The sequence below is a fragment of the Eutrigla gurnardus genome (genome assembly GCF_963514095.1).
Source record: "Eutrigla gurnardus genome assembly, chromosome: 3".
In the NCBI taxonomy this organism is placed as follows: Eukaryota; Metazoa; Chordata; class Actinopteri; order Perciformes; family Triglidae; genus Eutrigla; species Eutrigla gurnardus.
The window spans coordinates 28,901,711-28,919,687 of record NC_139917.1 but is presented as its reverse complement, the minus strand read 5'-3'; the positions used below and the strand labels follow the sequence as shown (position 1 = coordinate 28,919,687).

The window sequence follows — 17,977 nt, the reverse complement described above, 5'->3', positions numbered from 1 at the left end:
CACACACACACACACACACACACACACACAATGAAACACACAAAGTAACACACGGCAGACTCATTGCTGATCTTGTGATCAGGGAGTCTGTGCTTCAACTCCCCAGGGATCATGCATTGCTCCTGGGAGACACCTTTGACCCCCACCCACACACCCACATACCCCCACCCACACACCCACATACCCACACACACACACACACACACACACAGTGCTATGTGCAGTTGTGATATCGTTTAATGGACTCACATGGTCCAAGTTAATCAGCTTTGCTTAAGTAGCTGCTAGGTCATCCATGAAGATTTATTCCTGTTCCTGTCATATGATTATGACTGCAGATTATTTTTTTTTCAAAGTGGACATTTTAAGTGTCTCTGAGCGTTTTACAGTCCTCATGTCATCAGTGAGCGACGGCAGCAGCTAACAGGCTAACCGCACGTATCGTCTGACATTTAACACCATGTCTGGCTGTCCGTCGCTTTATTGACACAGTTCATCATTTGTAGCCGACAAACGAGTCCCATTCTTTATTAGGACGTCAACCAACAGCAACACACACACACACACACACACACACACACACACACACACACACACACACACACACACACACACACACACACACACAGTTAACATATTGAATGTGCGGTATGAGTCCTTTTATCCAGAACTGAGGGAAGTATTTTAATGAGAAGCACATGACTGTACAATCCTGGTTAAGATGACAAGACTTCTTGTTTTTACTGCACACACATACACACACACACACACACACACACACACACACACACACACACACACACACTGGAAATTGTCAAACATCCCGAATAGCAAAAGAGAAATGTCTTTTGTTTGCGGGTTTGTTCAGGAGAAGAAAAAAAAAGTTCTCAAATAGATTAAAAACACACACATTTCCCTGTTTATGTGCTTTTGTTCGTCTCCTTTGCATTACGGCATGAAAACAGGGTGAGTGATTAGAAACACGAGTCCCAACAGGGAAGCTTTGGCATGTTAGCCGTCTGCAACCCTGGTCTCTGGGGTTGGCAGTGGAAAGTACCTGCCTGGCAGCGAATCAGACGGATGAAGACGGGATGAGGTCATGGACGTGCTGAAGGACGAGTGAGTGAAGAGAATCAAGAAAAGAGCAGCATGGATTAAAAAAAGAGAGATTTTTCATCCAGAAGGAACAGAAATATCCACTTCAGTACCAAACGTACTTCTGTAGTCTGATGATTTTGCGCTTTTCTTTTTTTTTTTTACAGAGGGTCTGTTAATATTATTCCTAAAAGAAACTTTACTTTTATGGCTGTTTTTCTTTATAGAGTGATGTGAAGAGATATCCAAACGTCGTAATATTTAAACCTGGCTTCATCTAATGTTACATTTCTGTTCTGGAACACATATTTGATCAAAAGGGTTGCTATTTTTTATGTTTTTATTAAAGTTTTTTAAGGTGGCCTTAGGCGTTAATTTGCATATTTAAAGCTACAATTCCTGATGTTCCAAATGTTGCTTTTTCAAATTTCTGATTGTACTTATAGGTTTTCTTTACTTTAATAATGCATGACTCTGCTATCAGTGATTGTCAACGTTTCCATGTGTGCAGCAAATACCATGTGACAATTAAGGAGCAGAACTAACGTTAGCGTTTTATGATTTTACTAAACTCATTAAACGGGATGTAGAAATGACTAACGATGCTGTCATGCTATTAGATGTTATCAGGATTTCTACAGCCGATGATAATTCATCGGCCGCGGTGCGCTCTGCTAGCGCTCGTGGTCAGCTGACAGGCCGGCGCACATGTAACACATAACTGCGATCTCTTGCCTCCGTGTGCTCTTGTGATTGGCTGGTGAGCTCAAGCATTCGGTGCTTGAGAAGAGGAATGGAAGTGATGAAAGTCATTTGCGATCGTCGTCTTTGCGATGTGAACCTGACAGGTCGCCTGCCCCAGACCGGGTTAGTTTCCCAGCATAAGTTGCCATGGCAACTGAGTTTGAACTATGCTGAATCTGCTTTATGGAACCGGATTAACTGAAAATGACTAATTTAAATAAGCCTGGCTTATTGGATGAACTCTGCTTGACAGACCGGGCCTGGTTGGAAAACTCAGCTTCGCCCTACTGAACCTTTTGGACCGAGACCTGGTCTTCCTCGCTTCGCGGGTCTTCCTCGTTTGGCGGCTCGTCGCCGCTTCGAACCCGAGCTGACTGCAGCTGCGGTCCTCCACCAAGCAAACAGGCAACACGGCAACCTTTTAAACCCAAACTTGACAGTCAAAGGGCAACCTTTTCAGTGTTCTCGAGGCTCAAATACGCTAGCATATGAATGTGATCGTTATGGGGTTTTGTCTTTGGTTTGGGGGGCTTTAATCAATATCACATTGTGGACCGGAATCCCGAGAAATTGTGACTGACGCCACGATGGCCACAAAGCTCGGTGCCAGACTGCGACCTATGACATATCTAACCCCCCTCCTCCTCTCCTCTAGATGTGGTCTCAGAGCGATCCCTCGCTCTGGTGAGAAGAAAGCAAGAAAACATCCTTGTTGTTTGTTCTCCTTCCCACTTGCAATTACAAAGCTCCACAGTTTCTCTTTTCACGGGGAAAAACCACATTCAAGCAACGGCTCATCTTCCATTTATTGAAACGTGGAGATGAGAGAATATCGAGAATATTTTGGGGTTTTTTTTACTTGTTCGGAGAGAGTGAAAGGAAACGGGAGGGTTGGGGGGGAAAAGTCCCAACTTGAGGTTTGGAAAACTGTGACCTTGCACTCTGAATCATTATTGACGACGAGATGAAACAAGAGGGGAGAAAAAAAACAAGGAGGACAGGGGGAACACACAACAGAAGAAGAAGAAGAAGAAGAAGAAGAAGAAGAAGGGGAGATTTTAGAAGCAGGAATCAAAGAGAGAGGGATTATGATGGAAATGAGCTGAACTGTCTTTGTATGTTACTGGTGCACACATCACACACACACACACACACACACACACACACACACACACACTATGCACTAAACACAGACAAAAAGAAGGCTGCATGACAGCACTATAAATAGAGATCCTTTAGTGTATTCAACAACCACGACATTCTCCGGATACTCACTCATCCAACACACACGGCTTCAGCTCACACCGGTGGAGGGGGGGGGGGGGACTAGTGTGTTATAAGTGCATGTGCAGTTCAGCTGTTCGATTTCCACGAGGATGAAAGAGGAGCTGCTCTTATCTGTGAAGGAGAAGGAATAAAGGAGTCCGCCACGACAAAAGCAGGAAAAAAGCACAAACCGAAGGATAAGCAGCCGGCTTTGTGTGTCCGGGGAGGCCAACATTCAAATCCAATACCACGATTTATGTTGCTAATGTGTTCAAGAAGAAGTGCAAAAAAACACTGTTTCTGCAGTGGTGAATTAAAAAATATCATGCATTACAGTTAAAAGTCCTGAATTCAAAATGTTATTCAAGCTACTACGAGGAAACGTAATGTTGACTTTGGCGCCTCCGGTGGACAAAAGCGGGAGTGTTTCTGAGCACCAGACTCCCTTAAGAAAATGTTGCTGCAGCAGGGTGTGACATGCTGCCCCCATGTATTACAGGGTCTGGTTCTCCTGGGGGATCAGGGCCCTCCAGCGGGGTCCAGCTTACGGCCTGGGTCTCCAGCAGAGTGGACTCTGTGTTGGCTCCAATTTGTGGATATTAGCTCGAAGGACCGCTACGCATAAGTACACACAGAACCGCTAGCATCGCTGCAGAACGTTTAAAATAGAGATGCTGGTTTCTGTAGACTGATTTAGTGTTATTAGACTTCAGTTCAGGTTAGTTTCACACATTATGGAAAACAGAAAAGTGTCACTTAAGAGGAAGATGACTGTAATAAAAAAGTAGTTTTTTCAGCAGTACTTTTTCTACAGATATACATCTATGTACTTTCCAGAGAACGTTGCCTGACATCATCTCCTTTAACAAGTTTTCAGCGATCAACAGGATGATGACTAATGTTCCAGCCTCGGTGATGATTAGATTGTGTGAGATAACGAGACCACACAGTTCACCCGACGGAAAAAAGCATCAACTTTACGACCGATTAAAAGAGTTCTCGGAAACACGTTGTTTATCGTAAAGGTGTTAAGCTGCAGGATGTGAAGACGGGAACTCTTTCCTTCACTTAAAGTGAACGTTGGCAACGGCTGAGCCGGCGGTTCACAGCTAACAGTGCTGATAGTGTTAACAGTGCAAACTACAGGAAAAGTGCTGACAGAGCTAACAACCAGAGGGAGGACGCTACGCTTCACCGACAATCAGCTGTAACCGCCGTGTGAACAGCAGAGCAGGGCGGCCCGCCTACGTAAACAATCTGATAACAACACACACAGCGGGAGCTGCTCAGGTCGACATTATACACTATCTCCGTAGGAAATGTTTACTCCTAAACTAAAGCTCTAAGTGTTGAATCTGGCATCTTTCAATTTTAAGACCGACAAATTCTATTAAAAAATGATTCAGATGACGTCAAAGCTCGAAGGAAAACGCGTACTTCGAATGCAACCCTAAACCAGCGACGTCCATCCCTCCAGGGTCAGAGAGAGATTGGTAAAATGTAATATTACACCGACTTTGCTTGAAGGATCAGCACAGATTATGCAGCACAGACAAACCACACATTATTAGAGAGGAAACATTCCTCAGATGGTTGGTGGATCTGGCAACCTGGCTGCTTGGCACGTCTCGTCTGCTCTGTGTGTGTGTGTGTGTGTGTCTGTGTGTGTGTCTGTGTGCGGTTGGCATCACTACACACACACGCCAATGTCACGGTCGTCTTCCAACATCTGTCCACTTGCAGAATGACCCGCCAGGCTCCCACACAGAGGAACTCCGGGACACGCCGGCGCTTTCCAACCAGGAAAGCTGCTTTTTTTCATCTTGAGTTACTCCCAACAGCTGGGATTCGCTGAGTTTCTCTCACTTAACATATGAAAACCTGCAGTAACGGTCATATTTATAATCCTAGTATCATTGAGGAGGTGAGTGCAACAGAAGCAGTAAGGTAGAGGCTAATATTACCCCTTGTGGTCCCTTTAAGAACCACAAATTTACTCTTTAAATCGACGTATTATTGCTCAAATACCACCATAAAATATCATTCCTGCAGATCTTCTGACATATTGAAAGAGAAAGCAAGAGAATTTACTCAGCAGACTTCTAGGAAGTGCAGGGACTTTTGGGTGCACCAAGGTCAAAGCTAAAAAAATCATAAAAACAATTATCTATCTGGTTTTCTTTGACTTGTTTTTTATCTTTTACATTGTGGGTCATTCACCTAATTCCCTGTGTTTTATACATATTGTCTAATATCACATATAAAGCACTTTGTTAAAGTGTTGCTGCTGTTTGTTCATCCAGAGAGCCTCTTTGATGCGAAAGCCCCGCCCACTCCGAGCGCTCAAACCGCCCATTGGTCCAGCCAGGCCACGCCCCGCCCACTGGAGGAGTTTATACCTTCAGCGTAAAACAACTAAGGCAGCTTGTGAGTGAGCAGCGCCGGGAAGTCTTCCTCTGGAGGGTCGTCGAGTGGAGATGTTGTAAAAATAAAAAAAACCTCCGGACTTTTCCTCCGCGTCACGATGTGGAACCCCGCCGGTGGATCAAAGAGTACCGGCAGCTCCGCCGCCGCCGCCGCCGCCGCCGCCGCGGTCACCTGCCTGCTCGTGACCGGGATGCTGGTCGTCACCGTGGGACACCCTGGCAGCGGAGCCCCGGCGGAGCCTCCAGCTGCCGGCGGGAAAGCGTTCTCGGCGTATTTCAGGAAACTCACCCGAGAGAGGAGAGCGATAAGCGGCCCTCCGCGGAGGAGCGCCGCCCCCGGGCCGGTGGAGCGTCTCTCCCCGGCAGACCTGTTCGTAGCCGTGAAGACCACCGGGAGGTATCACCGGCAGAGACTGGACCTCCTGCTGGACACCTGGATCTCCAGGAACCTGCAACAGGTGAGTCCTCCACCAGTCTTTATCTAGTCTCACACACAGCAGGGGAATAAAGCAGATGGAAATAGTCCCTCTAATAAAACCGGGATGCTGGTCCCTCATCTCCTGCTGCAGTTATAATCCGGCTCAGTGCTCTTTGATCCCGTTGTAAAACAGAGACAGACGCCTTTGTAATGTATGAGAGGGAGATGTGAGGGGTCAACAGGTCAAACACACTCTGGGACTCAGATGAATGGACCCGGGTCCCATTAAGAGGGTCCCGATGAGAGGCAGATCTCTTTATTTGCTGCAAATAAAACCAGTCACTCTGTTGTAGTTTCAGACTGCCATCAACACAGACATCATAAAAACGGAGATGGCTTTGAAATGATGGAGGGAGTTCAGTTCAGTTTGGTTGGAAAACACAAAACACATTTACAAAGTATTTGCCTTTAGGGGAAAAAACCCGTCATGTTCCCTGTCAGATGTCTTTATTTTAAAGGTGATTTCATATTCCATCTTCTTTAAAGGGAAGATTTTCGTCATCTTGGTTCGATTAATCGAGAAATTAAGATTAATACAACAATGTTATCCTGATAATCATCAATAAACACTTAAAAACTCAGTGGGATTAAACACACTGATATCAATTCACATGTTGTTAAGAAACAGTTATTCTTATTGTGTCACATGACACCAAAACAATCAAATCACCTGAAATAAGATGATCAGAAATCATAAAGTCTCCCTATATATAAATAGAATGTGTTTTTGATTCTCTTCATGATATTCACGATCATCCCAATGATGGAGATTCACCGTCATCAACTTTTTTGTGCTACTCCATCGTCACATCTCTACAACCAACAGTCCAGAACCCAAATGTATTCACTTTAATATCATAGAGAAGTTTTCGGATTTATCGCCGACTCAGCTGTGAATCTGAACCACGTCTTTTCCTCATCGTGAAACCAAACGATCGGCGAGTCACAACACGCCGATTTCATTTCAACATCGCAGATCAATATTTCAGACCAAACAGAAGCCAACACACGTTTGGTCTGAATCACTGCAGCAAGTGTGTGTGTGTGTGTGTGTGTGTGTGTGTGTGTGTGTGTGTGTGAGTGAGAGAGAGAGAGAGAGAGTGTGTGTGTGTGTGTGTGGGAGAGAGAGAGAGTGTGTGTGTGTGAGAGAGAGAGAGAGAGAGAGAGAGAGAGAGTGTGTGTGAGAGAGAGAGAGAGAGAGAGAGAGAGAGAGAGAGAGAGTGTGTGTGTGTGTGTGTGGGAGTGAGAGAGTGAGTGTGTGTGTGTGTGTGTGTGTGTGTGTGTGTGGGAGTGAGAGAGTGAGTGAGTGTGTGTGTGTGTGGGAGAAAGAGAGTGTGTGTGAGAGAGTGAGTGTGTGTGTGTGTGTGTGTGTGTGTGGGAGAGAGAGTGTGTGTGTGTGTGTGTGTGTGTGTGTGTGTGGGGGAGAGAGAGAGTGTGTCTGTGCTTCATAATTGAAAGCAGACAGAGTGAGTGATTTCCAGTGAACCCGGTGAGGAGGAGGAGGACTCGTGCTGCACGGAGACTGTTGACATGTAAACAGAGCTTATGTGGGGGGGGGGGGGAATCAGCTGGTGTGTGTCCCTTCCCTCTCTGCTCTCACGGTCAGGTGTGTGTGTGGTGTGTGTGGTCAGGTGTGTGTGTACCTGTTTTCCCAGACACGCCTCCACACTGGGAGAGACACTGCTGAGTAATGGAAACACACTCATACCTGCAAACACCCTGAGAACGCTGGGAACTCACAGGATTCTCACGGGAACTTAAAGAGGATCACAAGAGCAAACATGTGCACACACAGGCACACACACACAGGCACACACACACTAACACACACACACACACACACACACACACACACACACACGGTGGTTGTTGCTCGTCACACTGAAGTCCTGGTGAACCCCAGCCACCACCGTGCCCGCTTCCAATCCACATGCTTCCTCTTCTCCCGCCACCCTCCTCCTCTCCTCCTCCTCCTCCTCCTCTCCTCCTCCTCCTCCTCCTCTCTTCCTCCTCTCCTCTCCTCCTCCTCCTCCTCCTCTCCTCCTCCTCCTCTCTTCCTCCTCTCCTCCTCCTCCTGTCTCACACACACTCACAAACTCTCTAGAGACTCAACAGGCTCAGAGTGGAAAGGAAAAAAATGACGAAAACACACAGCTGGCTCTCTCTCTCTCTCTCCCCCCCATCTCTCTCTCCCCCCCCCCCCCCCCCCCCCAAATCTCTCTCTCTCAGAAGGCAGCAGTGTGTTATTATCACTCAGTAAAAAGATGTATTATTGAATGTGTGCTGCACAGCAGGCAGGTTGTCGGGTGGAATCCCTCCGAGCAGAAGAGTTACCGTCGCTGGACTCTCGGATTTTAAACTAAAACGACAGCTAACGAGGTTAAAGTGACGACTTTAGCTGTAATTGTGTAATTTTATGTATTTAAATAGGGACCAAAAAACATTAGCCTCATATCAAACCAGGAGAGATGCATTGCAGCAGGATTTCAGCAAACTTACTAGCTGTAATCATCATCATGAAGAGGACAGGAGGTAAATAGACGTTGCCTTTGCAGTCGTATGCTGTCTGAAGGCTTTAATGCACCAACATAAACAGACTCTTGGCATCCTCCCTGCTGACTCCAGGTCTGCACTGCAGCAACACGTTGCCTCTAACTTCTGCACAAGCTGATCAACGCGGCAACAAGAACCTGAATATCCCAACTCTCTGTTCGTACGACCGATTATCAACACAAACCATCTTCCTCAGTGTGACCTCATCAGACGCCACCAGAAAAACAGTTTGACCATATTTCTATGGGTTTTAACAGACGTTGCTAGGCAACAGAATGGGTGTTGACGTTCTCACCTGGAGATTTCGGCAGTGTGTTGCTGTCCCAGTACAAACCAGTCCACTCAGCCTCTCTTTCCCAGTATAAGAGTTCCTCCATCGAGGTCACCGCTGGAGGATATAGCACAAGTATGTTAGCATTTAGTACGTTAGCCAGACCTAGCATTTAGCACGTTAGCCAGACTTATCATTTAGCACGTTAACCAGACCTAGCATTTAGCACGTTAGCCAGACTTATCATTTAGCACGTTAGCCAGACCTAGCATTTAGCACGTAAGCCAGAACTAGCATTTAGCAAGTTAGCCAGACCTAGCATTTAGCACGTAAGCCAGACCTAGCATTTAGCACGTAAGCCAGACCTAGCATTTAGCACGTTAGCCAGACCTAGCATTTAGCACGTTAGCCAGACCTAGCATTTAGCACATTAGCCAGACCTAGCATTTAGCACGTTGGCCAGACCTAGCATTTAGCACGTTAGCCAGACCTATCATTTAGCACATTAGCCAGACCTAGCATTTAGCACGTTAGCCAGACCTAGCATTTAGGTCAAAGTCACTCTATTCCAGAGGTGGAAAGTATATATATATATATATATATACTTTACAAGCTTTGACAGACAAAGCAAAAGCTACGAAAGGAAAACGGCCAAAAATCCCAGCTGAGGTTCAGAACACCGACCTCATCGTTTCGCGCTGAGCAAGGACAATATTTACAGACGGCGCACCGCGTGTGCACCCAGGGGTGTGCGTTCGCTTCCTGTGGAAAAAGTCGAGGGGTCTGCACGGCTTCCTGAGTGCGCGGCGACCCCCGACCCCGTCACTCAGCACATAAACACTCATGTACACAAACAGGCGGCTACCGAGCCGAGGGCCAGCTGCTCCGCTGCTGATGGACACGAGGCTTACCTTCGGGTTCTGGCCTCCGTCCAGTATAAGCATCGCTCCCCGCTGTGTGTGTGTGTGTGTGTGTGTGTGAGGAAACAGGTGGAGTCTCACCTGAGATCATAAACATGGACGAACAATGATGGCGGAGCAGTGAAAGCGTCGCCCGCTGGAATAACATGAACCTTGTGTTTGTTTTTCCACAGACGTTCGTGTTCACCGATGAAGAGGACGAGAAGCTGAGGAAGAGGATGGGTGAGCTGCACACACACACACACACACACACACACACAGCAGTTTCGCTGAGTCGCAGCAGCAGGAAAGCAGGAAGAGGGCTGCTGACTCGGCGAATCTGGGTTTCCATGCCGTGCAGGAAGTCACTGGGTTTTTATCAACAGGCCTTTCCTCGTCTCGCTCACGCAGATTGTTTTACTTTCAATGAGTATTCTTCTCACTATCGTACACGTTGTACAACTGGATGCAGAACAAAAAACACAAAAGGATCATTAGGATATTTATGAGCAGGCGGTTCATCTAGAGCTGCAGCAGTTCAACAACAATGTCATCGCTCACGATTCAAACAGGAGAATATTCTCTGACTCTGCAGCTGACTTCTCTTTATTTTCATTGTTGATTCATCAGAACATTATTTTCTGGATTAAATCAATTAAAAATGTCGATCAGCGTCTCGTTTTGTCCACAACTACATTTAGTTCCCTCTCATAGAGGAGGAAAGAAAGCTCTTTGTGATCAGCTCTTAAAACATTTCATAATTAGTTAATTTAATCTTGGTAACTCCATATTCCTCTGAATTATCAATCTTTTCTTTTTTCTTTACTCGTTTGTGACGGTGAATTTAAACATTTTACAAAAGGGACGTCATCCTGGCCTTTGAGAAACAATAAAATTGATAACAAATAATCAGCAGATTTATCAACAACATGAAATAATCACGAGCTGCAGCTCGTTCTTGCGTCTGAAACGAGTATTTAGTCAAAGCTGCTTCATCTAATACACATCTTTCCTATTGTATTCTGCTGTGTCGGGGCTGATCACTGATCCGTGTTTGTTATTGATTACAGGAGATCACCTGATCAACACCAACTGCTCGGCCGCCCACAATCGTCAGGCCCTCTCCTGTAAACTGTCTCTGGAGTACGACACGTTCATCGACTCTGGCAGGAAGTAAGACACACACACACACACACACACACACACACGTTACTAAAGCCAAAGTTATGCTTCCGCGTCGACACAACGTAAGGGGGCTTACGGACCCCTTACGTCCTTGCAGACCCCCCTTACGTCCAATGCAAGGGCCTGACGTGCACCTCCCAAAAATCCTAGACGCGCGTCGAGGCGACGCAACACCAACGCAGCGGCATTGGCTGTGATTGGTCCGCTAACTACATCCGCTGGAGACCGCTATCCGGTTTCCACTCATAAACACCGCCATTTAAACTTTTAATAGGCTATTTTGTTAGTTTGCTAGGCTAGTTTGCACCTTGTTTTATTGTTTGCACCTTGTTTTATTGTTTGCACCTTGTTTTATTGTTTGCACCTTGTTTTATTGTTTGTACCTTGTTTTATTGTTTGCACCTTGTTTTATTGTTTGCACCTTGTTTTATTGTTTGCACCTTGTTTTATTGTTTGTACCTTCTCGCTTTTGCACAAAGAAATGAAACACTGAAAAAGTTTGGACGTTTAAAGCCGGAAAGTAAACAAATACGCTATAACGAGGCTAACGACGATATACATCAAGCATCTCGGTCGGTCGGTCAGTCTTTACAAAAACCATAGCGCCCTTTACCGGTGTGGCATTGAATTGCATTTCGACACGTAAACCCAACGCAGAACCATCACGGTCTCCAAGCAACTGCGTGGCCGTTGCGTGGCCGTTGCGTGATCACTAGGCGGAAGCATAACCAAGCCTTAACGCTCCCCTGCTGCAGGTGGTTCTGTCACGTGGACGACGATAACTACCTGAACGTGGGCTCGCTGCTGAAGCTGCTGTCTCACTTCAGTCACACAGCGGACGTCTACATCGGCCGGCCGAGCCTGGAGCGCCCCCTAGAGGCCACGGAGAGGATCGGCACCGCCCAGATGGTAACGCAACACTCACTCACCTACTCACTTATTTACTTACTTTCTCACTTATTCACCTACTCACTTCCTTACTCACTCACCTACTTACTCACTAACTCACTCACTTACTTCCTTACTCACTCACCTACTTACTCACTCACTCACTCACTCACTTACTTCCTTACTCACTCACCTACTTACTCACTAACTCACTCACTTACTTCCTTACTCACTCATCTACTCACTCACCTACTTACTCACTCACTCACTCACTCACTTACTTCCTTACTCACTCACCTACTTACTCACTAACTCACTCACTTACTTCCTTACTCACTCACCTACTTACTCACTAACTCACTCACTTACTTCCTTACTCACTCACCTACTTACTCACTAACTCACTCACTCACTTACTTCCTTACTCACTCACCTACTTACTCACTCACTCACTCACTTACTTCCTTACTCACTCACCTACTTACTCACTAACTCACTCACTTACTTCCTTACTCACTCACCTACTTACTCACTAACTCACTCACTCACTTACTTCCTAACTCACCTACTTACTCACTCACTCACTCACTCACTTACTTCCTTACTCACTCACCTACTTACTCACTAACTCACTCACTTACTTCCTTACTCACTCACCTCCTTACTCACCTACTTACTCACTCACTAACTCACTCACTTACTTCCTTACTCACTCACCTACTTACTCACCTACTTACTCACTCACTCACTTAGTTATTTACTTACTTACTCACTAACCTACTCACTCACTCACTCACTCACTTATTTACTTACTTACTTACTCACTAACTCACTCACTTACTTCCTTACTCACTCACCTACTTACTCACTCACTCACTGACTCACTCACTTACTTCCTTACTCACTCACCTACTTACTCACTCACTAACTCACTCACTTACTTCCTTACTCACTCACCTACTCACTCACCTACTCACTCACCTACTTACTCACCTACTTACTCACCTACTTACTCACTCACTCACTTAGTTATTTACTTACTTACTCACTCACTCACTCACTTATTTATTTCTTTACTCACTCACTTAACCTACACAACTTTGTTAAATACATACACATACAGTACATGCAGTTCTGTATAATCTATAATCTTCTGTGTGTGTGTGTGTGTGTGTGTGTGTGTGTGTGTGTGTGTGTGTGTGTGTAGAAGCAGGTCAGGTTCTGGTTCGCCACCGGAGGAGCCGGGTTCTGTCTCAGCCGCGGCCTCGCTCTGAAGATGCAGCCCTGGGCGAGGTGAAGCTTCCACACTGAGGCAGATGAGCAGATTTGTTCTTTTTTTTTACACATTTCAGCTTCATCATAAAACCCGTTATTTTATTCTTCTCCGTCCAGCAACGGCAACTTCATGACGACGGCCGAGCACATCCGCCTCCCGGACGACTGCACCGTCGGCTACATCGTGGAGGCGCTGCTCGGCGTCAGCCTCACCCGCTCGGCTCTGTTCCACTCCCACCTGGAGAACCTGGGCCTGGTGTCAGACATTCACAAGCAGGTACACCTTACTCACTCCCTTCCTCACTCACTCACTCACTCACTCACTCACTCACTCAGTCACTCACCAGCGTGGGTTTGTCCCCCTGTAGGTGACTCTCAGCTACGGCACCGTGGAGAACAGCAGAAACACCGTCAACCTCAAAGGACCGTTTCCAGTCAAAGAAGATCCTACGAGGTAAAATATACAAGTATTTCATGATTCATTGTTAGCTCTATAGCCAGAAATGTCACAATTTCCAAAACAGTAATGCCGTCAAAATGCTTGTTTGTTTTTTTACTGACAATCCCAAACATAAAGAAATTCAGCTTTTGGTTAAAATCAGTGTTTAGTTACTGCCAAAAGTAAAATGTGATGAGGTCATGGTGACATGGTTTCAAAGTCTGAACACAAAAGACGACCTTCTCTGAGAATATTTACAGTCCGGCGGCCATGAGAGGAACCACATTACAAAACAAAAAGGATCTTATCTGCAGCCTTCCTGGCATTAAGCGGATTTATTTTTTATTTTCCCAGCTTCCCTCCTTTCTTTCCCGTTCTGTGCTTCGTCAGTTATCGTATCATTGTGTATTGTTTCGTGTCGATGGACACTGATGGCAGCGAGAGGGAGGGAGGGCTCGATGCAACGAGATAAGCTCGTTGAAATAAAAAAAACAGCTTCATACGATCAATAATAGATATTGTATTTTATTTGTTGGTGTATATATTTTCACACACAGCGGCTTCAGGAAACACTGCAGTTTTAAAATTCTCCTTTTATACAAGCGCTTGTCATTGTGTTATGTTTTACAACTACGACAAGCTTCCTGGCTTTGTTCATTGTGTGTGTGTGTGTGTGTGTGTGTGTGTGTGTGTGTGTGTGTGTGTGTGTGTGTGTGTGTGTGTGTGTGTGCGTGTGCGTGTGCACGTCTAATTGTCTTCAGTCTTATTTTGAAATCCCCAGTTGGCGGCTTCCAGGCATTGTGACCCTCATTTCCCTGTTTCTCAGGTTCAGGTCGGTCCATTGTCTGCTGTACCCAGACACCCCTCGGTGCCCCCGGCCACTTTAACACCCGTCCAGAGACGCAGACCGAGGAGGAGGAGGAGGAGGAGGAGGAGGAGGAGAACAAACCCATGTCTGCTTTAACTCAATGTTCTCTGATGGAGGAGGAAATCATGCAGACATCCAGGAATTTAAAAAAAAAGGAAGAGGAGGAGTCTCACTGCTGCCCCCTTCTGGCTCCTCCAGCAACTGCAGCCAGACTTCTTCTATGAGGGACTACAGTTTTATTGGTTTGACCCCTGAACTCTGACCCTGTTTGGTGTCAAAAGGCAACGAGAGAAGAGGCTCAATATGAAGACAACTTTACTGAGTTCAACACGAGAGGAACATCCTCCACGTGTCTCCAAAACATAAAGCTGAGCCTCATTGACGCGTTCCAGCTCAACGTCCATCAGCTTCAGCCGCACTCAGTGTTAGCTCAGCTGAGCATTGAGCTAATACGTAGCATTTAATGTCCCGCAGCAGCTTGTTTCTTTATTTTTTAACACCATCTTTATCTGTTACAACATGAGCAACTGCAACGATGACGTCCGAAAACACGAGCAGTCACACAATCAGAGAATGGGGGAAAAAAGTGTCTTTTAATGTTAAATCAGGGTGTTTTAGGGGCGGATTTTTCACGATTCCAGTCCTTATGCTAAGCTAAGCTAACCATGTATCAAGTTCTTCCTTCAAGTCAAATGATGTAAAAATCCCTTCATTTAAAACGTGCTTCATTCTTAACGTGGCGAGTCAATATCACGAGGAGACACCGTAAAGTTTGACCTTTGCTCTCGTAGTGTTGGATAAATGTTGGTGATCTGTTACGGTGAAAAGATGAAGGAACAAAGTCATTACCTGCTTTATCGTTGCGCAGTATTAGCTTTCCTCTGAAGTATATCATCATGAGCACTTTGCTTTGTTTTATATCTGCTTTCTTGCTGATATATATATTTTTTTTATTTGGTGACCTTCAGACAAAAGCAGTCTCCTCATGTCTCCGGTCTTTATGCTAAGCTAAGCTATGCTAAGCTAGGCTAAGCAGCTGCTGGTTCCAGCTATTTGTGATGTCAGTCAAGAGTTTCCTTTTTTCCCCCCAGAAAAATGAATTATATTTAGTTATTTTATCCGGTGAGGCCTCTGTTACAAATCATTCTTCTAGGGAAAAAAATACTTAAGTTACACAGTAGAGTGTAACGACGATCTCCCCAAATGACTCACGTTGGGTCGTCTTCTATCTTTCTGTGCATTGAAAGCGGTTGTTTCAACTGATTTAAAGTTAATTCTGTCCCGTTAAATGAATGTATATGATGAACTCTCCAGTATCTGGATCCATGTGGACGGGTAATAAAGACACTTTTTCCGGGCAGTAATACGTGGATGCGTTGTCTGTGTTTGTGTGCTGCTATGTGGTTTGTTTTTTTAAGGGGTCACCCTCTCACCCTTTGACCTCTGACCTTGTTTACGAGCGGTTGAGTTCCTGCCTGGAAACCCCCGGACCCCCGCAACAGCAGCCGTCCTCTTATCTGATCGAGGCACAAGGCCCTGGAGAGATAAGGGCCGAAACATGAGTGTGTGTGTGTGTGTGTGTGTGTGTGTGTGTGTGTGTGTGTGTGTGTGTGTGTGTGTGTGTGTGTGTGTGTGTGTGTGTGTCATGGCCTCTCTCCTGCTGTGAACCCGACAGACAGGCAGCGTGGACCGCGGGGAGCGTTTAGACCAACGGTTAACACACAGTAGTGAGTTTGTCCTGTTTAACTTGCTGCTGAGGGACCCCTGCTGGCTGCATGTGGAATTGCGCCAAATCATGTGTCAAATACATGTTTTTTTAAGCATGTCTTTTAAAACTTGCCTTACCGGACACATCAGTGATCCTAGTTGTATACTAGGGATGATTTAGGGATGTTTACCTGCAGAATATTCATTTTATAGTTTCTAAGTACTGGCATGTTGAACAACCAAAGTCCTATTTAACAGAATAAAGGGGACTGAATGAAAGATCAGATTTTTTTTATTGCAAAAAAAAAAAATGCTCTTATTTGTGATAGTGAGAGAATAAAGGCCATTGAGCACAGCTTGGATGTCTATTTCTTAATGTACACGAAATGAAATGCTGTTTGCCAACACAAAAAGTGATATCGGAAAACCGGTATCTGGAAATATCAGGATCGGATCGGCACCTATATGAAAATATCGGAATCAGATCGGAAGCTAAAAAATGAGATCGGGACATCAGACCGGTACAATTGTTTCTAAAATGTTACACACGAAGACCAGATAGATAACTCATAACCTCACAATAGTATCAGACACACTTACTTTCACTGAAGATGGATGCAAAACACAGTCTGTCGAGTTATAGTCCTCTAACTTTCTCCCCTTGAATCCTCCTCAGTGGTCAAGCCAGGATGTCTAAGTGATCTAATAGGTTGCAGGTGTTTCCACAGGTGCATTCTGGGTATTTGAATGGCAGTGTTTAACACACACAGGCTTTTAGTTCTGAATAACGTGTCTGTTTTTGTGTCAAATAAAACCCAGGAAATCTGTCTCACTGCTGGTTGTCCTGAGACTTTTTATACGTAGTTTTTCTCAGGTGAGACACACTTTTAAAGGTTCAAAGGCAACGATGGAAAGAAGCCCAGGACGTATCCTGAAACAACCTGAAACAAAGATGGAGATTTTAGATTTTTGGATTTGAAATACCCCCCAATTATAGACCATGACATGTTGTTTAGCCACCTGCCCTCCTCTTCTTCTAAAGTAGGTTAGCAACACCAGAAATAGCCCAACATTCATGATCACCTGTATGGAAATGTGCTGAGTCATGCTGCGCAACACAACCAAATCTGAATCTGAGGATTCTTTTGTTGTTGCTCTATTTGTGTGAGTGCGACATTCGTTTCCAGGCAGCTGCTGAGATACACGATGGCAGATGGTTTTATGAATATATCAAAGAGAAAATTAAACATACTTGGACGTTTAGGTGACTCAGCGTTCAGCTGGAAGACTGATTAAAAGTCTGAAACGTGCTTTTTGTGTGGATGTACAGTCGAGATTGATTCACTGATGCACTCGCACTGAAAGACCACTAGGTGGAGACATGACAGACTGTTAGTTTCAGTGTGAAATAATGCAGTATTCTGCCTCCACAGAGCTGCATGGAGACCGAGTTACATGATATTATAGAAGAAAACGTGTAACTATGGATACGGAGGCGTTTCACATATGATTGATGTTTTCCTGATCACATTTGATAGCTTTACCTGAGCTGTTTGATTCGATAGCGTTCCTTTGGACTTTGCTCTCGTGCGTTAATATTAAATACTTAAGTTTCCAAAATGCAACTGTATTTAGTCACTGTGATTATTTTTCTAATGAAACGTCTGGACAACAAATAAAATACGCAAATCTGATAACAAAAAAATGACACATTCAACAGCTGCAATAAAATAAATGGGAGTCAAGAGGTTAATACATTATTATTAGAATGTATTATTCTAAATGCACTGGGATGAGTTGAGACGAATGAAAGTTATTTACCTTATTTTATCACCATAAAAAACTACCTACTTGATAAACTTGGTAATGAAGATAAAAGAACC

General features: G+C 45.1%; 1 protein-coding gene across 1 annotated transcript; it reads left to right on the top strand.

Annotated features, from left to right (window-relative positions):
• Nucleotides 1–5,541: 5,541 nt before the first annotated feature.
• Nucleotides 5,542–14,734, top strand: LOC311011090 (beta-1,3-N-acetylglucosaminyltransferase lunatic fringe-like). The gene is made up of 8 exons (XM_084005819.1): nt 5,542–5,989; nt 9,927–9,975; nt 10,803–10,905; nt 11,673–11,826; nt 13,013–13,098; nt 13,198–13,357; nt 13,449–13,534; nt 14,346–14,734. Exons 1-8 carry the CDS (start codon nt 5,630–5,632, stop codon nt 14,404–14,406), a joined length of 1,059 nt encoding a protein of 352 aa, XP_083861945.1. The 5' UTR covers nt 5,542–5,629; the 3' UTR covers nt 14,407–14,734.
• The last annotated feature ends 3,243 nt before the right edge of the window (nt 14,735–17,977 follow it).